At 46.6% G+C, this 25,517-nt stretch overlaps 1 protein-coding gene across 1 annotated transcript in view; it reads right to left on the reverse strand.

The window, feature by feature from the left end:
• LOC144680445 (proto-oncogene tyrosine-protein kinase LCK-like) overlaps positions 1 to 25,517 on the reverse strand; it is a 117,533-nt gene that overhangs the window by 53,836 nt on the left and 38,180 nt on the right. The window contains exons 4-8 of the mRNA XM_078541408.1: positions 19,894 to 19,984; positions 9,854 to 9,952; positions 4,868 to 4,971; positions 2,426 to 2,575; positions 2,185 to 2,337 (exon numbers count right to left, since the gene is read on the reverse strand). Of these exons, the coding sequence (XP_078397534.1) occupies positions 2,185 to 2,337; positions 2,426 to 2,575; positions 4,868 to 4,971; positions 9,854 to 9,952; positions 19,894 to 19,984 (597 nt within the window). The remainder of the gene's footprint in view (positions 1 to 2,184; positions 2,338 to 2,425; positions 2,576 to 4,867; positions 4,972 to 9,853; positions 9,953 to 19,893; positions 19,985 to 25,517) is intronic.

A 25,517-nucleotide genomic window follows, 5' to 3' on the forward strand; every position in this document is an offset into this window, starting at 1 on the left:
TAAGGGCAATATTGAGTCTCTCCGTTATTGTGAAAATGGCTCCAGAGGCCGGAATCTGGGAGTTCCACCTCTGAGCACAGCACGTGCCATTTTTTCAGGGGATGGAATGGGGATAGTTTCCAAATTGTACAACCACGGTTCATGGAGGCAGCTGCCCATATCAAATAGCAGCTGCCTCCAGTCATGTCTGGTTTTCATTAGCCAGGAGCGGGAAACATAACATGTGCAGATTAGACCTAGTAGGAGCAGGTCTAAACATTGTGGTGTTGCTTGGATAGGTAGGATACCCTTTAGGAGAGGTAGGGTACCCCTTTGGATATGGTCCCGGGACACCTTTGGGGTGGCAAGTCCCTTTGGGAGATGCACAGTGCCCTTTGGGAGAGGTAAGGTGCCCTTTGGGATTATGAAAATTAGACATAAATGTGTGTAAAAAATGCATAAACTCATTGGAACTGTCAAAAGGAACTGTCAAGACATTTACAACTTCTTCCCTGTAAATATTTGGAAAAAATCTGTCTGGAGTGTGAAAAAAACATGGCTATTTCACTCTGTCTTTTGACAAACACCTGAGGGTTAACATTACTGGATTAGTGCTGCATAACTGATTTCACAACCTCCCATTATCACAGCATGCCATTTCACTGTTTGATTGACAGTTCCAATTCGTTTAAGACTCTTTGAAGTGGGAGTATAAATTTGAATGCTTGTTTTCATATGGGAGTAAAGGATGATAAATGTAGTGAATGGGTTTTTATCAATGATAATGTTTTTTTTACCAAAATAGTGAATTCTTCAATAGACACTTGATTAGAACTTCATTATACCTCAGCTCAGTGTGGATTCTGAAGTCTGCCAATAGTAGGTATGGTGAGTTGGCATTGTAGGTGGGTGGGGGGCATTGGTTAGATTGAGTTGGCACTAAATTGGCACAGGGCCTATAAATAGCCAAGGGGATGTGTAGTAGGACATAGATTGGGACAAAGTGTATGAAGGGCATGGAGTGGGTACAGCAGCAAAGGTTGGCATAGATCTTATGAACGGTCATGGGGAGTGGGTAGAGGACATGAGATGCCATGGGCTAGCACGGATGGGTCATGGGGAGTGTGTGGGGAAGGTGAGGGCGTCTGAGGGGGTGTTTTCTGTTTTATTTCTTTTTTTTCAAATCTTGAACAAAGTGCTGGTGCACCAAGACAGGCCTTCTGCCCAGTCCACCTCTGCTCCCGGCAACCTCCACACCATTTTCAGGGTTGCCTGTCATGACTCCCAGAAACCCCAGCCCCATTGGAATGCAAATCCAAAGCTTCAGGGCACTTTCTCCCGGGTCGGGTTTGTGGAGCCGGGAAATGTCCCAACTCCGATCTGCGAGTGAAAATTCAGGCTTAAGTGTCCAGGAATGTACAACTGTGAAGTGGAACATGATTCCAATCTTAAGGTAAGGCCCGACACTGGATTTATGTTGTATTTACATTGCAACTGCAGCATTCATGTACAGCAAAGTTGTTTCATGCTGATGCTACAGTTGTAGTGTGAATGTACTGTAAGGTACTTTTGTGTGTATTTCGAGGAATGGAGCTGACTGTAAAGTGTCTGAATGATGCCTTTTAAAAGCATTCATATTACACTTTAATGACAGCTATACCAGAGCTCCCTCACGTCAATACAATCCTTGTAAGAATCATCAAGCAGAAGAAATGTGCTTCTTCATGGAGGACACCCGGTCACCCATCAGAACAAGCTTTAGCTTTGTTACATTCCACAGGTGAATGGAATCAGCTATAAACAAGAGAATGTAATTTTATTCCTTACTGAATGCATTGGCAAGATAAACAGCAAGTAAAACAATTGGAACCAATTTCCATCTGCTTTGCACCTGCTGAACACTTATGGCAAGTCTCTACTATATTGGTACTGCCTGCATATTTCCAGGGGTTTCCATGTTGCAAGCATCACTTGTCTCTAGAATAAGTATCGTGCTCATGAGGAAGGAATGACATCAACATGTCAATACCTGCTCTCTTTTCTGGCAAAGCTACAGCAGTGAAGCGGGAGCTGCTCCGAGATCACTCCTGGCCACTGCACATGAAAACAATAGAGGTTCAAATACAAAGCTTAGTTCCCCATTAGAAACTGAGCCTGCAATTGGAGTTTTGCTCATCTATAAACCCTATTGATTTCATTACTTACCCATCCAAACCTCCCCAAACTGTCCAGCGCCCAGTTTAGTTAACATCTTCAAGGATTCTCTTGGGATTTCCCACTCATCAGGCCACCATGGTTTCTGAGGAGTCAGCATTGGACATGGCTTAATCAGACGTTGACATAATCCATCTGAATTTTCTGAAGAAATAATATAGGTGGTCAGTCATTTAAGACCATCCTGTATGATTAGAATGAAGTTCTTGCATTCTTGGCTACATATACTTACTTGCATAATACAAAACAAGTTTTTGTAAAGTGGGGAATGTGGCTCTGGGGGTGATATAATAACCACCACTGTCAAGGGTTCTAATCTTGTAATGCTTCACTATTTCGCCATGTTTCGAGTCACAGTCCCTCACAGAAAGTGAAAAGGCACCTACACAAGTAAGTGAAAGAGATGGTTAAAACTTTAGTGAGTTGAGTGTGATAAAATAAACAGTAGAATTTGCAATTGTATAGTGGCTTTCATGACTTTAGAATTCCCCATAATGCTTTAAATTCAATTAAGCACATTTGAAGTGTAGGGTCGGACTGTTGCCGAGCTGTGGAGGCTCCGAGGACCTTTAGAAATGGCAGGCGGGAGCTGCATCTGGCAGTCTCACCAGCATTTCCGACAGATCCCATTTTCACCTGTAAGGGAAAGGGGGCGGGGATGTGACTCACACCTGATGAAAACTCAAACTCAGCAGGGCCATTTAAACTCAAAGATAAAAACAAAAAGCTAAAAGCTACTGCGGATGCTGGAAATCCAAAACAAAAACAGAATTACCTGGAAAAACTCAGCAGGTCTGGCAGCATCGGCGGAGAAGAAATCAGTTAACGTTTCGAGCCTTCATGGCCCTTCGGCAGAGGGCCATGAAGGCTCAAAACGTTAACTGATTTCTTCTCCGCCGATGCTGCCAGACCTGCTGAGTTTTTCCAGGTAATTCCATTTAAACTCAGTACTGAGTAGGAACAGGCCTCAGTTTTGCTGCAGCAAAAACCTTATCTCTTGAAGGGTGGAGAAGGTACATGGAACTGTCAAGCTGTCCAATGATTTAAGTGGCAAGTCCTATAGAAATAAAACTGCTTGCCTGTGACAAAGAGTTGGAAAAAACCTGTTCGAGCAGCTTCAATAACTGACACAACCCCAAGGGCTTTTATTATAGCATTATTAATGGCCGGCTGCTTGCAAACCAATCACTATCACACTGGGGCTGGGGGGATATTATAAGTTCACAATTTGATTGACAGCTTAAAGAATTTATTAATGTATTAGCTGCCTTTGATGCGGTGTTATGATTACAAATGTTTGCTTTGATAAAGGATTAAGCACTTGACAGGAGTTAAATATATTGAAGGGGCTATCATGAATGTGACTGTTTTTTATATATTGAACTTTGTAATCGACATTTGGAACTTTATTTAATTTCATCTCAGCATGGCTCCTGAGGTATCCCATGGTGGATACTGGGTGAGTTGGCATGGAGAGTGTAAGGGCAAAGGGTGGTGGGTGGAAGGCATGGGTTTGCATTTGTTGGCATGGGGGCTATAAGGGGCCATGAGGGTGGGTGGGGTCATGGGTTGGCATGGAGAGTATATGGGGTCATTGGGGTGGGTGGGGGCACAGGTCGGCATCTGTTGACATATATGGGGCATAGGGATTGGGTGCAGGGCTGAGGGATTTGAGAAGTGAGGGCTGGAGGGCCTGATGCACAAGAAAACAACTGGAACAATATCCTAGAAAACCAAGCTCGGCCTTTCAGACTGCCCCAGAACTCAGCAGCCCCTGTGGCTGCCTCTAATCCACATCCAGAGCCGGCAAACACAACTCCATCCTACACCTGACCCCCAGGGCGAAAATTATGCCTTTCAGGGCATTTTTTCCTGAGACAGGTTCACTGAGCCGGGAAATATCCCATCTCGATCTACCAGCCTTGGGAGCAAAAATCCAGCCTGTAATCGCTGTTGTAATGTAGACAGTACTCAGCTAACTTTGCACACAGCAAGGTGTCACAACAGCCTGGATTATGTGCTCACTTCTGTGGAGTGGAATATGAACCCACAAATTGTTTACTCAGAGGTGAGACTGCTACAACTAAACCAAGACTGACTGCTTAAAATAACAAGATAGTGGGAGTTCACACTTTTGCAGTTTACCAGATTCAAAAGAAAATCAAAATATCATTATTTACTAAATTTACATCATCTTAAAAGCTCACTTTTCTGATCATTAGGGAAGACCTGTAAAATGCTTAAAAATATAAAGATAAAAACAAAAAACTGCGGTAAAAACAACTCGAAACGTCAACTTTGTTCTTCTCCACCAATGCTGCCAGATCTGCTGAGTTTTTCCAAGTATTTCTGTTTTTGTTGTGTAAAATGCTCAATAAGTCCCTAATTATTCCAACCCAAAGAGAAGATGGAGCATCAGAGAAATAAAAGGTCACAGATGAAATCTTCGCGAATCTTTCAAGACTTTCCAGCATTTTTTATTTTTTACTTCAGTTTTTCTTTTTATTCAGCACAGTATCAGTTTGGCTGATAGTAAATTTAATAACTATATCCTGTAGCTATATCCTAGGGCAGAGTTTTCCATCGTGAGTCACTTGCTGACCTGGCACAAAATAACTCTCACATTAAAGTTGCACATGCAAATCTGTATAAAGCACATTGATAAATTACCAACCTTTATTAGTTTCACTCTCTCGAATTAGAAAAGTGCCTAATTTAATGGCAGGTGCTAACAGTTGCCTCTCAGCATCTTTGCGGGTTATTTCTCTGAAGAACCACCTGAAAGTTAGTCAACAGGAAACCATTAATGCATGTTTAGCTTCACTCAGTTGATAACAGTCTCCCCTCTTGTTGTGTATTGCACTGAGATAATCTGTAGATTATCTAGTCAGCTGTTATTGAACTTACTTTATTTACACCTCTCCAGCAGAGAGGGCAGCAGAGAGAGCAATGTAACAAAATGCTCAGATTTTGCAATAAACTACACTCAAACACTTTTTTAAAAAAACTTATACGTTCAGATGGCCCATTTCACAGAATAACATGACCAAAACAAAATCAACAATACCTGAAATTTAACAAATTGGATTGCATATTTCTTGTTACTCTAACCACAGCTTAAACATACATGACCAATACTGCCAGAGTAATTTATATGTAAAAATATAATTTTCCTCGGCACCAGTATGTATTTAACAAAAATATCATCATTTGACAAGAAATAATGAAAGAAACAATTTTCTTCTTCCTTCCTTCGTACATATGTCAATTAACCCATCTGGTCATGAGGACTCGAAACGTCAACTGTGCTCTTCTCCGCCGATGCTGCCAGACCTGCTGAGTTTTTCCAGGTATTTCTGTTTCTGTTTTTGTTTTATATTATGGCTTTTTTGCTTATTCTGTCTCGATATCTTCTTCCATTTCCATTGACTCTGTCCTCTCAACATCTCTGAATGTATCAAACCTGAACTTTGACTTTCACTGTCAACTCCACCTAATGGTTGGGACTGGGACCATGATTAATTTGTCATCATCAAAGGCCCCGGCTCCCCTCATTCTATTGGTGGATTCTGTGATACCAGCAAATTTTCAGTTTTTTCTGACTTTCACTTTCTTTCTTTCACTTCGATTGTAGCAGCCAATTCATGGCTGTCCACTGGCGAGCCGGTCAACAGCATCAGTCAACAGATGGTGGGCAGCGCAGCCAATCAGCAAAGAGGGGGCAGGCTTTGACCTAGACAGAGGTCATGGCCACCCATTTGAAGGGGCCCCGACACGGGATTGTGGCCACTGCATCAGGAAACAGTGTTTGGGTGCCTGATTAATATTTTGATTTCCTGAAACTGTTGCAGTAGGTGAAAGTTTGCTTCTTAATGTCTACAGCCAATCGTCTAGTTTGGAAACATTCTGGACCTTTGCAAACAAAGAAAGAACATTGGACGTAGCTGACCCATTCATCAAATGAATACCAAGGCCAGAAACTTACCTATGCCAGGCGGGCTAGGCGGGAGCGGCAGGGGGCGGGCGTGGAGCTGATCTCTGCCCACGATTGGCTGCATGCCACCATTTTATGTGGGTGGGCCAGTTAAGGTCCATCCAGTGTGACACGTGGCTGGTTGCACTCAGCGCTACCTGTGTGGGCGGGGGGAGGAGGGAGAGTCGAGGCCTGCGCCCTTTCACACATGCGTGAGAAAGAGTGCAAAAATCTCTCTGAGGCACTGAGCTGCCTCAGGGAGATTAAGTACATAATAAAAGTTTATAAATAATAAAGTTAAAAATTATTTAGACATGTCCCCTCATGTGACAGTGTCACATGAGCTGGGACATATTTATGAATTGAGAAAAAATTAATTAATAATTTTATAAACCCTTCAGGAACCCTCATCCCGCCCGTGGATGAGGTTTCCTGAAAAACGCGAAGGCCACTTGGGCTCTTCGCCTGTCTGCCAACCTTAAGGTTGGACGGGCAGCGCTGTTCATTATCTAAATTACTTCCCTAATGGCCTTAATAGCCCTTTGACAGTTCGGTGGGCGCACAGCCACCTCCAGTGCACGCACACCGAACTAAAGATCTAAATGACGCTCAATGACATCAGGACGCACACCCGACGTCATCGTGCATCAGTTTGCACGTCAGTATGTTGGCCCTGTCCCTGCACACCGACAACAATATTCTGACCGAAGTATTTAGACAGATATTGAAAATCAGGCCTTTACCTCTTTGTCTCTCCACAGATGACTGAGAGATTGGAGCCAGGAGCTGGGGAGGCCCCAGACCAAACCCATCACACACCCACAGGGATCTCACACCTCAAGGGCCAAACCACTAACTCTCACACACACCCGCACATCTCCATCAGGCTCATATCCTCTCCAGCTCGCATCCTCATCCCGTCCATGGCTCCGCTCACCACACAAACATTCCACTCAGTGCCATGTGTCCTGCTCACACTCTCTCCATCTGTTTCCATGTGGGAGAATCCTGCTCACATCAGCAGGAAGAGCAAACTGGGGGTGGAGTGGCCCACATTAGGCCCCTCACTCACTTTGAGGAGCCATCGTGCTGACTGGTGAGGATGTGGACCCTCCCTGCGGTGACAGTGAGGTCGGCGGCGAACACCCTCATGAGGATCCTGCACCACATCAACCCTCTCTGGGTCATCCACTCAGGAATCTGAGGATGTCCTCCCACTCTGAGTCCCCTTTCCCTGTGACCCCCTCAACCTCATCCTCTATCATCACAGAGGGAGCAGCTGGTCAATAAGTGATTCTGGAGGGAGAAGTGTGTGTGTGGAAGGGCTTATTGGAGCCTCATGCAATCACTCTCCCACTCACACGGATCCTTCCCGTATCACACTCATCTCACTGTCCTGAGCATCTTCACCACTCTCTGCTGGGGTTCACTTTCAGTTGTCCATCTGAGTAACCTGTATCTCCGTCCACCCACTGACCACACTCCCATGCAGCACCTGATCTCGCCCAGCACGACTCTCATTTCACTTTTGATTTAGACAGCATGGTCGTGATTCAGTTTTTCAGTCGCTCCCCCACCTTCTCCCCTCCCCCAATTACCCATTTCCTTTCCCCCATCACAGTTGTCCCTCTGGCATCACCTTCCACCTCCCCTCTGTGACCAACCAGCCACAACCCTTTTCCTTTGGTGATGTCCAGGTGAATGTGCTCATTCTCTTCCTTCCCAAAAACCTCACCCCCAACCACATTCACCTCCCAGACCTCCTCCTTCCCATTCCCAGGGTCCGGGTCTGCCTCTGAGCCCCCATCAACCACCCTCGCTGTCCCTTCTACCGCTACCGTCAAACCCTCACCCTCCCACCCTACTGCCTCACTCTGCCCCTCATCATTCTTACCATACCCTCGTTCCATGCCCATCCTCAGTTCGCTCTCCAGGGGGCAGTCATGGACTCCACAGAGCCCTCCCTTGCATGTTCTCCTGAACAGCGCCCCTGAACCCCTTCCCCACCTAGAACCCCTTCCCACCTTGAAACTCCACCCCCCCACCCAGGACTACCCCCCACACCCTGCTCAGTCCTTCCCTCTTCCTGACTTCTTCAGACACCCTTAATCCTTCCCCCCTCCTGATTCTTTCCTCCAGCTTTACTGCTTCCTCCAGCCTTACTCCCTCCCTTCTCTGCACCTCCTTCCTAGCCCTGGACTCCCATCATCCATTGTGAGCAGACTCTCAATGGTGACTTTCCACCTCCCGTGAGCTGCTCCGGGGCACAGCCATGTCCATGAGAATCCACCCAGCATTGACATGGACATTCCTCCCGTGTGCCTTTGCTGTCGGGCTCCAGTATCTTCTGTTCCTCGGATCTCCGCAATGTGAGCAAGGTCCTGGTGGTAAGTCCCGATTTCTGCACGTCACATTTGTTAAGACACGTTCTGCACCAGCGTGCAATCACACCGACGTGGATGGACGATCCAGTGGGGCAGGGATGATTCCGGCGGACTGGCCTTATAATGATATGCAGATGTATTACAATGAGGTTCCCAAATCCAATGGCGGGGAACGCAGTCTGCCATTGACAAGCTGAGCGGACGATAGTAAAATGGTTTCATGACATCGTGAAAGTGATTTCTGGCCTTCTTACCATATTGTCTGCTCAGGCCACCGAGCGTGCCTGGAATATTCCACTCTTGGTGTTTTAATGAAGACCCATTTAAATGCCTAAATCTTTCCTACAATTCCCTCGGGTATTTAAGTTTAGTTAATACAATAGGATGCAACTTGCAAATGCTATACCTTATATTTATACTGAGATTGATTAAAATTTCTAGGCAGATCTTTATGAAAGATCTTTATGCTTAGCAATTCTGATGTTATTCAGATGATGCCAAGGAAACAGATTTCCGCTTTGCGATGTAAGAATCAAAGTTCCACCATTTAAGGAATTGTTCCATGACATCATTACAAAGAATTGCAAAGTATTTACAACACAGAAACAGGCCATTCGGCCTAACAGGTATTTATGTTCCACAAGAGTCTCTTCCTACCTACTTCATCTAACCCTTTCAACATACTGCTCCATTCCTTTCTCCTTCATGTATTTATCTAGCTTCCCTTAAACGCATCCAAGCTAATCATCTTAGCTACTCCCTGCGGTAGTGACTTCCACATTCTAACCACTTCTGGTACCACACATAGCATAAAAGATAGATCCACAGGACAAACTTGCACACGGTCAAATGTATGTAAGTGCATTTACAGTTCGGCCACAACTATAGTTCTGACAAAGAATATCTGCCCAAAGCATTAACTAATCATTTCTCATTTTAGATGCTGATGGACCTGCTGTGGATTCCCAGTATTTTCCATTTTTATTTTGTTCAGCTTCTATTCTTGTTAGACAGCACATCAATTAAATACCTGAGGGACATCAGAGCTATAATATAAATAATGAGATTGAACAGAAAACTCAAAAACAACAAAGCAAGTTGTGACTGCTTTACAAATGTAAACATTCAAATTTCACAGCTTCATAGGTCTTCTAGTGATAATGTTTGCAGTAAATTTTAAATAAATACCTTTAATTGTTATTGCTGTAACTTTTTTAGACCAGGAATAGAAACAGTAATACAGAATAAAAATATAAAGTAATGCTCCACAACGGGAAATGATAATAAAATTTGAAAGATTTACTTTTCCACTTCTAACGAAGCCACCCTTGCTAAAAAGTTACTGGGCGCGAATCCCTCTTTGCCAGAAATCAATGACTTTGTCTTCCACCAATCTCCTTCTCTGGAAAAAAAGTGAGAAAAATGAAATCACTTTTGGGATTATTATGAAAATGTTGTTGTATTATTCATCTATAAAATTAACATTGATATTATCTTATCGTGGTGTCAATATTTCCACCGTTTGCATCAGGTGCCTTGCTGAAATTTTTGTGAAACTAATCCTCCAGGATATCTTTTAAAATCTGAAGTAAACATTTGGGGCATATTTGTGGCACAAATCTTTATCTCTGTGCTTCAAAGCTCCCAAGATAGGGCGAGCTCCAATTCCACTTGACTTGGTGACAAGCTGCTATGCAAACTGTTGCTTTGAGAATTTTATCATATAAGATAAGTCAATCCTTACACAGGTGGCCTCTTGAAGTTAGCGCCAAACATCACGATCCTTCCCCCATTTCTTACTTTTTTCTAAGTACAGTGTAGCATTTTATATTTAATATCTCAGCAATCAAGTCTCCTGGGTACCTAAGCTGCACAAAGAAACTAAAACGCTACAAAATAACAAGTCAACAGTTTAACAGAAGTAAATATTTTTTTGAAAAGTGTTAGCAGACCTGGGTTTTAGATTTTATTTTATTAGGGTTCAGTTTGCCTGCTTAACTTGACCATATTTTCAGAGGCTGTATTTTGCAACAGGCTAACAAGGTCAAGCTGCCATTTTATTGTAATATCTTATATTAAAAAAACCATTTTGTGATTTGAACACCTGCTGCCAAACTGTCCAATAGCCACTAGTTTTGTAAAGTAGATACCGACCAGCAACAGATGGGCCAGAATGTTTAGCTTGTCGGGCAGGCACGTGTCCAACCCGAACGAGCGTAAAATGATGAATGATGGACATCGGGACGTGTCTTGATGTCATTATGCACTCGTGCGATATTTTGGCCGGTAGGCATTCGCGGGAGTTGGCAGTGCGCCCACCAACAATTAACAGGCCTACTAAGGACATTAACAATGTCACTGAATTAAATTTTTTGCCGGTTGGTGGGCAGGTGAAAAGGCCAAGCAGCCTTTGCATTTTTTGCAAAACCTCATCCACGGGCAGGATGAGGTTCCGATCTGTCATTAAAAGAATTTTTTTTAATTTCATACTAATTTCTAACATGTCCCCCCTGTTCATGTGACAGAGTCACATGAGGGGACATGTTTTTTTAACACCTAAAATTTCTTTATTTATTTATATATCTTCATCTCCCTGAAGCAGTTCTGTGCCACAGGGAGCTTTTCCTGAGCACACTTGCACACATGTGCAAACTTCCCCGCTCGCCCTTCTCCCCCTCCTACACGGTCAGCGCTGAGCGCTGCCACGCACGTTTCACAGGCCTTAACTGGCTCACCAGCGTGAAATCACAATCGCAATCGGCTTCCTGACCCCCACTCCCGCCCACCCCCACCATTTGCCCGTCGAGGGCAAATTCCTAGCCATAATTATTAGAAATACCTCAATTACTCTGTAATTGAAGAATATGTAATTAATCAGATAATGAAAGTTGTATTATATCTATTTTTGTATTTTTCTACTAACATTCCTATTTTAGAACCTAAGTCTAAGACTTAAACATGCTGTGAAAACATGCTGTGAGAGGGGAACCTACATTAGCCAGTAGATGCCCTATCAAAACAAACTGCCCTTGGCTAGTCCAGTACTGGGCCTAATGAATAAGACTCTTGTGCAGTATTAAGATAAAGAATGCATCTTGAAATAATCCATTGATTTATGTTTAAGGTAATGTGGACAAATCCAATGAAATTAACCCGTACAATATTATTGTGCAATTGGTGGTTAACAATAACTTTGAATTAAGGTGAGGTGATATCAGAATTGTGTATAAAAGAGGATTTCGGGAACCATCTTGTTTGTACACCAGGTGAAGGGAAACCGGTTATATTGTGTGTTCTTGGGGACTAAGGTAGAATTCCTGTCTGCACGAGACATCTACTCAGTGTAGCACTGGGCCCAGGAATTGAGGTAAAATTCTTATAAGCATGGGCCCCAGGTTTCCTTCCAAGACAGAGGCAGATTTCCTGTCAGCGAGAAGGATTCAAGTAATTTTCCATTTCTTCTGGATTGGCCATCCATTTGAAGTCAAGAAGTCCGTAGTGTATTGTTGATAAAGATATATTTTGTTCTTTTTTCTCTTTGTAGTCATTCGATAGGTGGATTGTTGTTTTATGTTATCTTTTAGTTAATAAACTTTGGTATTATTTGTTAGTCCAGTGTCTGAGGGCGGGATTTTCCACACCCACCCACCGCCTCGATCTTCCGGTCCCGCTGCAAGTCAGTGGGCTTCTGGCTGGGAGGCCGCCTCTCCCCCAGCGAGTCCCACCCATGACAGGGCCAAAAAATCCCCACCTGAGTCTTTCCCTGATGGTTATAACATTGTTGAACTAAAACAGTTTAAATGGTTAATTTGGGATCCAGTAACTAGGCTGTGTCTAAATAAAACTAAGGGCGGAATCATTCATGCCCACTGGCGTTGGGCATGCTCAAGGGCGTGAGTGGACAATATGACGAGAAGGTCAAAAATTGGTTTCACGACATTGTAAAAGCAGTTTCTGATCATCCACTCAGCCCATCGATGGCGGGCCGCATTCCCCATCATCGGATGTCGGGAACTTCATTGTAATACATCAGCATATCAGTATAAGGCTAGCCCACCGGAATCATCACCTCATGCTGGACTGTCCACGTATATCAGCGTGATTACACGCTGATGTGTTTCACAACAGCATAAGGCATGCACTTGGCGGGCTGCATGTTGAGGGGAACTCCCAGATGAGTGCACAGTAACATTGCACAGTGCTCGCCTGGTTTGCCTGTTGAACTTCAAGGTTGAGGTGCATTGGAGGCCTGGGGGAAAGGGCTGCCCTGCGGCTGAACATAGAGCACAAGCTCGTGTGAGGCGGGGAAGAGGGAAGCGACCACACATTAGGGAAACCTTGTATAAAGTCAACATTCCTCTGCCGCTGAGATAGTTCAGGTGTAGTCACACTGACATGAGCAGAGTTGGGCTTCTAGCTTATCTGCCCACTCAAGCAGCGCAGAGACATGAAAGTGCCACCAAGTTTTCCAGAGCTTTTCACCCCCTGAGCACAGACTGCAAACAAATGAACGTTTTAGTGAACTGCAGAACAGTTGTACAATCTGGGCACGTTGTACAATCTCCTCACTAAAGCCATGGAGCAGACACTGGTGGAGGTGTCACAGCCCCTTTGCAATGTCATCATCCCGGTCTGGACCAGTCTCCCCCATGGTTCAAGCTAACAGTGCAGCCTTGCAGTGTGGGTTAGGAGAATGCCTGTGCCTGAGCTGAGAGCACAGCCTGCAGTCCAATGGGCAAAGCTGCCGCCAATCGGTCAGGTGGAGTGGGGGCAGAGGTGGGTGGGGTTTCGGGCAGCCATGCAGGGCAATAATCTCTGACCATCCAAGTGGTGTCCAGCACTCTCCCGGATGCATTGAGGGGCCTTCAGACTTAACCAAGAGAGGTTCTCAGTACACCATTGCTAACCCACGCATCTCTCTTTCATCCTGCAGGAGGAGTACATCAGGGGCATGAAGCCTGGTAAACTAGCTGTATACCTCGTGGCATACAGAGCGCGGAGAAAGTGGAGAAGAGAGTGACGGAGGTGCCTGGCTGGGCAGAGAAAGGAGCAGCACCCTCAGGGAGAAGGGGCAGCTGGGACTCCTGCACATGCCGCTGAATGCTCACAGCGAGCTGTGGCTGGTCAGCACCTAGCTAAACCCAGGCTCTGAAGATGCCGTCTTTCATTCCTGCAGATGACCGAGAACCGGTATCGGCGAAGACTGTGTATGTGTCGCGAAATGGCCGGTCACACCTGCCAGCTGCGGCAGTATTTAGCATCATGGGAAGATGGAGGGCATCCAATGCCCGTGGTGTGGTGGCCTAGGCAACTGCAGGGAACCCATTTGGTGCTGGAAGGGTTAATAGAGAAGTTGAATTGTATGCCTAGGCCTATGAGAAAGATACTCCAACTTTGAGAAACAATACCATCTTGTCTGACCACAGTTGTAAGATGAGCCCTGAGACATTCCATGCTGTTCTTTCTCAGGCTGAATGTAATCAGGATTGTGATAAGCAACTGCAAAACCAAACATCTGTTGTGAGGAAAATGGAAATATACTGGAACATGGATTGGTCAGTTAACTTATGCAAATAAGCGGATAGGTTTGTTGCAAAACTTACTGATTGGCTGTAAAAATGCTTTTAACAAGTCTGTGTGTATTCTGCTACGAGACTGTACAGTAGCTCTCATTGTGCTGTCTCCCTTGTGCACAAGTAATAAATGGGGTTTCCACATACGAAATGATGCCTCGGTGTGATTAATCTCCGACTGTGACTATGAAAGTGACCGTGGCGCTTAATTTCTACACCAGTGGCTCCTTCCAGGGCTCCACAGGTGCCCTCTGTGGGATATCACAAGCCTCCACACACAAATACATCCATGAGGTCACAATGCCATCTTCACGAAGGCACACAACTTTGTGCAAATCGCCCGGGAACAATAGAGCCAGGATGCAAGAGCAATTGGATTTGCCCAGATCTCAGGTTTCCCACAGCTGCAGGGTGTGATCGACTGCACTCACGCAGTCGACTGTGAAAACCACAAGGGATTCCATTCATTGAATGTGCAGCTGGTATGCAGCCACCACAAAGGCATCCTGCAGGTCTGCGCACGGTTTCCAGGGAGTATCCACGGCTCCTACATCCTGAGTCACTCGCCGATCCCTGCAGTCTTCCAGGGTCTACAGAGGCTGCAGGGTTGGCTCCTTGGGGTCAAGGGCTACCCACAGAGGACACGGCTGATGACACCCATGCGGTGGCCTCAGACTGCAGCAGAGCGACGCTATAATGAGGCTCATACAGCAGCTCACAACTTGGTGGAGCAGACCATTGGGATGCTGAAGATGCGTTTCCAGTGCCTGGACTGGTCTGGTGGAGCCCTGCAATACAGTCCACAGAGGGGGTCACACATCATCATCGTCTGCTGTACCCTTTACAACCTGGCGCTGCATCGGGGAGAGGAGCTGGGCTGAGGAGGAGGTGCAGGAGCTGGAGCTCTCCTCCAAAGAGGAGGACATTGACAGTAATGAGGGTGAACAGGTCCACAAAGGTGACGAAGTTGGCGATGAGGCAGGCGCGCTTGGGTGGCCCTCATGGCTGCTAGATTTGTTGGGGATGATGGTGATATGCAGTGAAGAGACACCATAGATCCTCACATTGCTTCTGTGAATGTTTGACTCCAGTCTGGTTTATGGCAGCGCACATACCCTCTGTGATAATGCTCCTGTCGTGGAGACACAGTGGAGGCCCTAATAATCGCTGGATTGCAGGAGGATGATGACGACATGCAGACAGGACACTCCATAGATCTTCACACAGCCTCTGAGAATGTCTGACTCCTGTCTGGCCGAGAAAAGCTTGTTTGTGCTCTGTGATCAGGGTCATCTCATAGGGACGCAGCCATGAAATTTTAGAAGCATCTGATCCTTTGTTTGCCTCCAGCACCTGACCCCTTCAGGAGCACAGAGTCACTGGTCACAGATGCTGAAGAGATGGGGGCCAGCCCCACCTTAAAGGTGCTGAGAGCACACAGAGAGAATGAGGGAACTCTGTGGCGCCTGCCCACAACATTCTGGCAGCAATGACCAGCACCATCGAAGTGCAGGCATCAGTAATGTGTCCAGGGAGTGTGAGGCTGGACCATCATATGGTCTGAAGGCTGCACAGACACAGGGAAGAGACCCTGGACTGAGACACCTGCCTTTATCTTGTGCAGAAAGGTTTCACATCTGAGTGACACGAACACTGCTCATCAGAACCAGGAGCCATAGGCAGGGAGACATTCTTGGCAGTTTATTGACAAGAGTGAACATTATGTACAAGTGATTAATGCCCGAGCCCAGGTTGTGCAACTACATCTTCTTAACTTCACCCGGTGCGGAGAGGGAGCCGGGAGGGAGGAGGACCTCCTCGTGAACCTGCTCCTGGGCCTGGCCAAGTTGACCATCAACAGGTCCAGGCAGCGGGCGATCGAGGGGGTTGTCCGACCCGACTGGCTGCCCCTCTTCTGCGGCTACGTTCGCAGCCGGGTGTCCCTGGAGAGGGAGCACACGGTGTCTGCCGGCACCATCGAGGCCTTCCGTGCCCGGTGGGCACCGCGGGGACTGGGGTGTTTTATTGACCCTGTTAATGACATTTTGGTTTGATGTTGTAAGTTTCCTTTAAATTTTGTCTTTGGTTTTGCAGTGACCCTAACTTAGGGGCTGCGTTTCATTTATCCCTCGTTTTGTTAATTTAGTTTAATTGTTTGACTCTGAAAGAGTTACATCTTCTTAATTTTCCTAACCCTGCTGCTACATCTTGTTGCTCCCTGGACATCCACAGTGGAGGTGGGGGCAGCCTGCTGACCACTACGCCCTGTCTGTGATGACCTTGACGGGCGTCCTCTGGAGGGCTGAGACCTGGAGAGCCCCGGCCTGCTTTCGGGGTCCTGCTGTGTGGCAGTGACACCCTCCTCGGCCTGTGGAGCTGGAGCTGCTGAGGTCACAGGAAGAGGGAATTCAGATGGGCCGGTCACTCCCAGCGTCACCTGGGTGGAAGGCCACAGCGGGGTACACCTGCTGATCCTCCTCCCTATGGGTGCCTGAGTACCCCTGGCTGATTCCTTGAGGAGAAGGGGTAGCTGGAGTGAGATCGAGCTGCCCTGCACCCCTCTCTCATACTCATTGTTGGAGGCTAATCACAGCATCGGCGATGGAGTTCAGCCCGTGCAGCGGTGCTGGAGCAACGTCCTGGACCATGGTCTCCATTGCAGCCGCCATCCTGCCAGTGTTGACCTCAGTGCGCTGGCAATGCCGGCGCTATCACCTCAGCCTGAAGGCGGACAGACTCCTCCATTGTGCCTTGCAATCTGAGGAGTGCAGTGGACATCCCTTCCTGATGTTCCCGAGCTTGTCTTTGCAGCTCCAGCAACTGTGACATGACCGAGACCAGAGGCTCCTCATCTGACTCAGACTCAGCAACGTTCTGGCCTCCAGCAGCTCCTCCGAGTGCCGGGGACCTGCGAAGTCCCTGTCTCCACCTGCTGTGGATCAGACAGTGCAATGTGCTCACCAGATTGTGGTCCCAAGGGTACTCTAAAGCTAGGTCCCACCGAGGTGTGTGTCTCTGTGCTGGTGGAGGGTGTGGGTGACGCTGTGACGGGACTTCAGGGAGGGTGCCTTCAGATTCCTCTTCGGAGCTTTGTGTGTTGATTGGAGGCTGTGGGTTGTGGACTCTGTCGGCTGTTTCTCAGATGTGCCTGTGAAAACAAGGGGAGATAATTAGTGTCTGGCAGTGACCTGTGAAACAGGACACATCACTCACAGCATGGTTGTCTGATGGATGTTACACTGCTGGATTCTCACTTGCTAGAGCAGCGCCGACCTCACCGTCAGCACAGGACCGGTCCCGGTCATCGCCGGCCAGCTGGATGGCTCTGCTTTCAAAGTCCGTGAGGATCTTAATTTCAGGCATCTCTCCACCCGTCTGCGACCTTTGCCTCCTGTTGTGAGCCACTTTGTCCTGCATGGATAGAGATGGGGAGAGTGTATCAGGATGCCTGCCAGGCCAGATGACAAGTATGCCTGGCCTGTGTGGGTGGTGAGTGGCCCCATGGACAGGATGAGGACAATGAGGGTGAGTGTGAGAGAGTGAATGGTGATGTCCCTTGCACTGGCAGTGAGTGAGATCCCTGTGAGTGTGTGATGGGTTTGTGAGTGTGTGAGTTGAAAGTGATGTGAAGAGTGACTTACCCTGGTGGAACGGAGACCATTCACCCTCTTGTGGCACTGGGTATCTGTCCTCTTTTGCAGGGTGTTGGCATTGACCACCACTGCCACCGCCTCCCGAGCCGGATTGGTGATGTTACTGCCCATCCTGTGGCCAGAGTGGGGAATAGAGGACATCAGAGCGAGACTCCACTGTGTCCAAAAGGTGCTCAAAGGAAGCGTCATTGAACTTGGGGGCTGCAAAACTCTTTTTGCCTTTCAGGGTCATGTCTCCTGTGCAGCAGTCCTGGGCTGGAAGCGCTGAGAGGTGTGTGTGTGGCTGGACTTTAAATATGACACCCGGTGTGATGACGTGGCGAGGTGATGGTGTGGTGAGCGAATGAGAGCCCACCGTGGAAATGGCCTGTTTCCCAGGAATGGATTATTAATGAGGCAGGTTTGGGGTGATTCGGTGTGAGAAGCCGCCATTGCAGCCGGCCCACTACCCCACCCAGTGCAAATCTGGGGCAATTCCACCCTCAGTCTAACTTTATCAAAACACCCTTTATAAACTTACAAAAATCTAAACTTACCTTTAGACAAACATGCACTGAAAACATTGGCAAATACGCAGCAATTCATACCCTTCTTTAAAAATAAAAGGTTGATAAAGCTTTATCAACAATTGCTCAGTTCTCTGCTAACTAAATGAATTTGGGCAGTATCAAAGTTGTTGGTGTCAATTCACAGCGGGTGCACAAGGATGGCCAATATGGAATAGGAAAACGCTACAGTGGTGCAATCGCCCCACTCCAGGGTCCACATACATTGTTGCAGCAGAGTAGGGGGTGTTTGTTGTTTTATCTGCTAGACTATAGCTGACCAACGTCTACTTGATTCTGATACTAGGGGTAAAAAAGTAGGAATATAACGTATCTCATTTTTCCTACTCCAACACCCTGATCGGGTACAAACCAAAAATAAAAAAAAAGACAAGTTTATATGAAAAACAGTATGTCTGTTTCTTAAGCATTTAGATCAAATGAACTATGGGCCCAAAGAGGTTCATACCCTCTAATCCTAAACCACCTTTCTAGCTCAGAGAAACAAGAACACACAAGTTACTTGTAACAAATTAACAGAATGATGGGGGAAAAATCTCTTGAACAATGCAACTTCTTATGGTTCATATTTTGCAATCAGCATCAGGCAGCACTCACCACTGACCTCAAAGATCAAAGAAAGCTATCCCCAAAGATCTAGTGATCTCTGTAGTATGGATTTCACCTTTCCCAACATTAATTTGAATCCAGCGACATGTCAAGGAGATCTCCTGCCGTCTAGCAACACTTATGTTATCAAACAAGAGCAGCCAATCACATTGAAGAATTTTCACAGACAACAAATCAGGAAGTAAAATGCACTGATTATCCTTGATTTTTTAAATAAATTTTACATAGAGCAAAATAAAGTTTGGAACATGCGCATTAAAAGCTGAAATAGCATAAACTTAAATAAATAAAAGCTATGGAATTGCTATCAAAATTGAAAAAAATGATATTGCACAAATATAAAATTAGTCTTCCAGGGCCAGAGAGGTTCTTCAGCAGTAGTTATGAGTTAGTATGCTGCTAAAAACCCAGCTACATCTCACTAACAAGAATTAACATTTTCAGGTATTTTTAGCAACAGTGTAAAAGAGGAAGCTCTCATCAGTTTAATGATTTCTATAGATTGCAGTGTGTGGGGACTTCAACAACACACCATATGGAGGAGTGAAGGATCATTCACAGCAACCTCTGCATTTATGTGTTTCACACCACGTGTACTGATGCCAGAAGTTGCAGTCAATTTCACTGTTGTAATGATGGCAACGCTGACAGTTTTACCATCATTACAACAGCAAAACCTGAACCAATATTTCTCACCAATTGCGCTATATAAACACTGCACCCATAACTAATGCAGTAATATTAACTGATAGATTTAGTACCACTCCTGTACTATGCTGGCTAGTTTCGCTTTGCATCTGATAGCCTATATTAAAAAGGTTAAGGAATGGCATCATTATCATCGTCTACTACATTATTCAACAGATTAAGGATTACATTTCAGAGCCTTGGAAAGCAGTTGCTTCTATTTAGCCAAAAAAAGAAGCAATTACAGTTACTTACTCTGTTAGGACAATCAGTTGTTCACCTTTCTTAAATCCCAGATCCCGTTCACTTGTTGGTTCATAGTCGTACAAGGCTACAACTCTCCTCTCTGCAGGAAGAAAGGCAAGCAAGAAATGAGTTTGTTGAGTTGTTGAATGGTTTGCCAATGGTCTGGTAAACACTCGAAAATCCAGTTTCTTGAGAAAGGTGTTTTATCTTTATTTTTAATCACTCTCTGCACCCCTGTCAGGGATTTCCACACATCTCACTCCTCCGGTCTTAACCTTCAGTTGCTGCAAATGTGTTTGCACTTGCAAAAATGCAACTAGATTGACAACTTCAAAATCTTGTGGTTTTAAGGTAATAAAAGCACCAACAAAAATCACACTCGTAACATCAAAGCACATATGAAAAGAAACATTTTGTAATGTGTTCGGTTTCGAAAGGATGAATGCTTATTAGGGCCCTATTACTGACAAATAGACTATCTGGTGCATTATTAAACCATTTTCCCTCACTAAATTACAATAAAGTTTATATCCAGCTTGTACCATTTTGGTGTAGGTAAAATAGCTGTGCTTGTTTTTTCGCCTCACAAACTCCTTCCCTTCCCCAACTTATTTATTTAACTTATACACAGTTGTCAGCCCGAAGACTTTAGGAACATAGGAATATGGGAGCAGAAGGAGGCCATTCAGCCAATCGAGCCTGGTCAGCCATTCAATACACTCAAGGCTGATTATCCACTTCAATGCCCTTTTCCCCCACACAATCCCCTTGGTCCTTTCTGTTGTTGGTATTTAGAAATCTGGCAATCTCTGCTGTAAACACACTCAGCGACTGAGCTTCCACAGCCCATTTTGTTTCGTTTGAACTTCTGATAGATTATCAGGGCATATTCTCTAGTCCTAGCAGCAAAGCAGCAGATTGTAAGGGTCTCACCAACTTCTTGCAGGGCCTTTTCCTGTTAACCCTGATTCACTAGTCACCACACTGATGCTTGCCAAGGGATGGGGGACTTGGGCATGAAGGAACCTGTAGTAATTATGGTTTTATTTGGTGTGTAATGTACCTTGAAGAATAATACTTGTTAAGGAAGATCACATGATCTGTAGTAACCAATAGGAGATTAGCGTGGGCTACCCCAGCAGTCAGTTTAGAGGTAGAGTTGGAGTTGAAAGCACACGTGTTGTTGCTGCTGAGTCTATTGTACATGAACTTAATGTTTCCACCCAGGAAGTGTCTGCAGATCAACCCCTATCACTAATAGTATAACTCGGCGACAATGCAACAAGCTGGCAATGAGGGTAAAATAGGATTGGACAGAAGAATTCAAGTTAAAAAGAAAGGTTGATATACTCAGCAGGTATGCTGTCGCTTTAGGTTAAAGAAGAAAGGAGCCCCGATCCAAATGGCTGAGACATCTCCCGGAGCACTCCCGACATTAAAATAATAGTTACCGGGGTCGCAGGACCCCTGAATCCACAGGACAGGTCAGCACAACAATGGAAAAGGGAGAGAATCTGTATTTACATTGCAGAGTGTGTGTCAGCCTTGTAGGCTCAGTGGGTTGGAGAGGCTGGCAGACAGCTTGCACTTTAAAACAAAGCAGTAGTCAGAGCAGAAAGCAGTGCTGCCATTTTAAATTTCAACAAAAAAAAGGCCTGACTGGACTAGGAGGCCCCGGGTCTCCCGAAGTGAAGGACGTCCAACATCAAAAGAGCCTGTGGAATAAATGGGGAAAAGCCTGCAGAATCACCCAGAAAAGGGAGAGGAAATCACTGCTATGGCTTTTTTTTCTGAACAGAAACAAAGTTTTACAAAGTTAAAAGAGAAGGCCCAAGGTCACGGGGATCCCATCAAAACTGGAAAAACATGGGAAACAAAGCACAGGAAAGCCGACAGCTGTAGAGACAGCCCGAGAGAGAAAACAGTGATGGCTCTTACAGCGGAATACAGTTAAAATGGTAAATACAAGAAAAATTGCAATGGACAGAAAATTAGAAGAGATCCTACAGAGAGAGGGCAACTCTGCGAAATGCAACAAGAGACCCCAGACAGAGGGCAACTCTGTGGACGGGAACAAGAGACCCCAGACAGAGGGCAACTCTGCGAAATGCAACAAGAGACCCCAGACAGAGGGCAACTCTGCGAAATGCAACAAGAGACCCCAGAGAGAGGGCAACTCTGCGGACGGGAACAAGAGACCCCAGACAGAGGGCAACTCTGTGGACGGGAACAAGAGACCCCAGACAGAGGGCAACTCTGCGAAATGCAACAAGAGACCCCAGAGAGAGGGCAACTCTGCGGACGGGAACAAGAGACCCCAGACAGAGGGCAACTCTGCGAAATGCAACAAGAGACCCCAGAGAGAGGGCAACTCTGCGAAATGCAACAAGAGACCCCAGAGAGAGGGCAATTCTGCGGACAGGAACAAGAGACCCCAGACAGAGGGCAACTCTGCGGAATGCAACAAGAGACCCCAGAGAGAGGGCAACTCTGCGGACGGGAACAAGAGACCCCAGACAGAGGGCAACTCTGCGGAATGTAACAAGAGACCCCAGAGAGAGGGCAACTCTGCGGAATGCAACAAGAGACCCCAGAGAGAGGGCAACTCTGCGAAATGCAACAAGAGACCCCAGAGAGAGGGCAATTCTGCGGACAGGAACAAGAGACCCCAGACAGAGGGCAACTCTGCGGAATGCAACAAGAGACCCCAGAGAGAGGGCAACTCTGCGGACGGGAACAAGAGACCCCAGACAGAGGGCAACTCTGCGGAATGTAACAAGAGACCCCAGAGAGAGGGCAACTCTGTGGACGGGAACAAGAGACCCCAGAGAGAGGGCAACTCTGCCAAAAGGCAACAAGAGACCCCAGAGAGAGGGCAACTCTGCGGAATGCAACAAGAGACCCCAGAGAGAGGGCAACTCTGCGGAATGCAACAAGAGACCCCAGAGAGAGGGCAACTCTGCGGAATGCAACAAGAGACCCCAGAGAGAGGGCAACTCTGCGGACGGGAACAAGAGACCCCAGACAGAGGGCAACTCTGCGGAATGTAACAAGAGACCCCAGAGAGAGGGCAACTCTGTGGACAGGAACAAGAGACCCCAGAGAGAGGGCAACTCTGCCAAAAGGCAACAAGAGACCCCAGAGAGAGGGCAACTCTGCGGACAGGAACAAGAGACCCCAGACAGAGGGCAACTCTGCCAAAAGGCAACAAGAGACCCCAGAGAGAGGGCAACTCTGCGGACGGGAACAAGAGACCCCAGACAGAGGGCAACTCTGCCAAAAGGCAACAAGAGACCCCAGAGAGAGGGCAACTCTGCGGACGGGAACAAGAGACCCCAGACAGAGGGCAACTCTGCGGAATGTAACAAGAGACCCCAGAGAGAGGGCAACTCTGTGGACGGGAACAAGAGACCCCAGAGAGAGGGCAACTCTGCCAAAAGGCAACAAGAGACCCCAGAGAGAGGGCAACTCTGCGGACAGGAACAAGAGACCCCAGACAGAGGGCAACTCTGCCAAAAGGCAACAAGAGACCCCAGAGAGAGGGCAACTCTGCGGATGGGAACAAGAGACCCCAGACAGAGGGCAACTCTGCCAAAAGGCAACAAGAGACTCCAGAGAGAGGGCAACTCTGCGGACGGGAACAAGAGACCCCAGAGAGAGGGCAACTCTGCCAAAAGGCAACAAGAGACCCCAGAGAGAGGGCAACTCTGCGGACGGGAACAGGAGACCCCAGAGAGAGGGCAACTCTGTGGAATGTAACAAGAGACCCCAGAGAGAGGACAACTCTGCGGAATGTAACAAGAGACCCCAGAGAGACGGCAACTCTGCGGAATGTAACAAGAGACCCCAGAGAGAGGGCAACTCTGCGGACGGGAACAAGAGACCCCAGAGAGAGGGCAACAAGAAATTAAACAGTTGAAAGTACAGTTGATTGTCCTTCAAGATTAAATGCAAAAGGAATGTGGCACCATTCAGCAACGTGAAGAAATGAAGGCTGTCTCAAACAGTGGAATGGAAGCACAGCAGAAGAAACATGAAGAGGGCTAGGGGAAGCCCTGGTGATCAGAGAGGGCTGACAAGAAGCTCTGAAAGCTGTGTATAGCTGGATACAGCCAGGGGACAGGAGTTCGGATAAACTCCAAGGCAGTGCCAGCTGAGTGAAGCTAACTGTCCAGCAAAGAGCTGAAGAATCAGCTGAATGAAGCCAAAGAGGCTTTGAAAGCAAACGTCGCAGAATTTCCCAAGAAGCCGACAGATAACGAAATTCTGGGAGACGCAGCCACTGAGATCAGACAAATTGAGCTTGCATCTGATAACAATCCGGCCAACAGTGAAGTCAAAAAGATATTTAAGTCTGTGTGAAAAAAAGAAAAGTGCATATTCCAAGTGAGGGAGGTGATCTATTTGGGTCACCAGGTAGATTCACAGGGCCTCCACCCGGTTGAGGAGACAGTGAGAGCCATAAGAGAGGCACCTGCGCCAAAGAAACCTCAGAGCTCAAATCATTCCTAGGAATGATGAACTATAGGGGCGGTTCTTACCCAATTTGTCTACAGTGCTGGCCCCCCCTGCATTCTCTACTCAAAAAGAACCAACGTTGGTCTTGGGAGGCATCCCAGAAAGAAGCTTTCATAAAGGGGAAACAATTGTTGCACTCGTCCAATCTATTAGTGCATTATGATCAGACGAAAGAATTGGTGCTGACATGTGACACGTCTCCCTACAGAGTGGGAGCAGTGCTCTCCCATCAGATGGATGATGGCATGGAACGACCAATTGGTTACCTATCAGGAATGCTCACCACAGCGGAAAAGGGATAATCGCAGATGGATAAAGAAGGCCTGTCCATCTTATTTGATGTCAAGAAATTTCACCAGTACATACACGACCACCATTTTACAATCATTTCACACCACAAACCATTGCTAGGATTGTTTAGTGAGGACAAGGCTATACCACCCATAGCCTCAGCTAATACAAAGATGGACCTCTTAAATCTTCAGAGAGTAGTCTTGCCCTGCTTGCAGCAGTAAAGGCTACAAGGGAAAGGAATGACTGGTAAGTAGTGGGTAAGGCCGGGTAAATATTTACTACATTTATCGTTTATAGTTTAAGGTCTTTTTGTGGTTTATAGTTTGTATATTCTGTAGTAACGAGGATCAGGAAAGAAGGGCCCTAGAGTAATTGATTTAAAAGGTTTAATTTAAAGGGCTGTCATGGCAGGAGCGCTCAAAGCCGTGGTGTGCTCCTCATGCTCCATGTGGGAAGCCGGGGACATTTCCAGTACCCGGGACCAGCATGTGTGCAGGAAGTGTGTCCAGCTGCAGCTCCTGGAAGCTCGGGTTTCAGAGCTGGAACGGCAGCTGGGGACACTGTGGAGCATCCGTGAGTCTGAGAGCATCGTGGATAGCACGTTTAGAGAGGTGGTCACACCACAGATGAAGGGACTTGAGGAAGGAAGGGAATGGGTGACCACCAGGCAGTCCAAGAGAAACAGGCAGGTAGTTCAGGAGTCCCCTGGGGTCCTGCTCACAAATCGGTATTCCATTTTGGAGACTGATGAGGGCGCTGTTTCCTCCAGGGAGTGCAGACAGAGCCAAGCTTCTGGCACCACAAGCATCCTGTCTGTATAG

This window comes from Cetorhinus maximus, chromosome 5 (genome assembly GCF_964194155.1).
Source record: "Cetorhinus maximus chromosome 5, sCetMax3.hap1.1, whole genome shotgun sequence".
Classification (NCBI taxonomy): domain Eukaryota; kingdom Metazoa; phylum Chordata; class Chondrichthyes; order Lamniformes; family Cetorhinidae; genus Cetorhinus; species Cetorhinus maximus.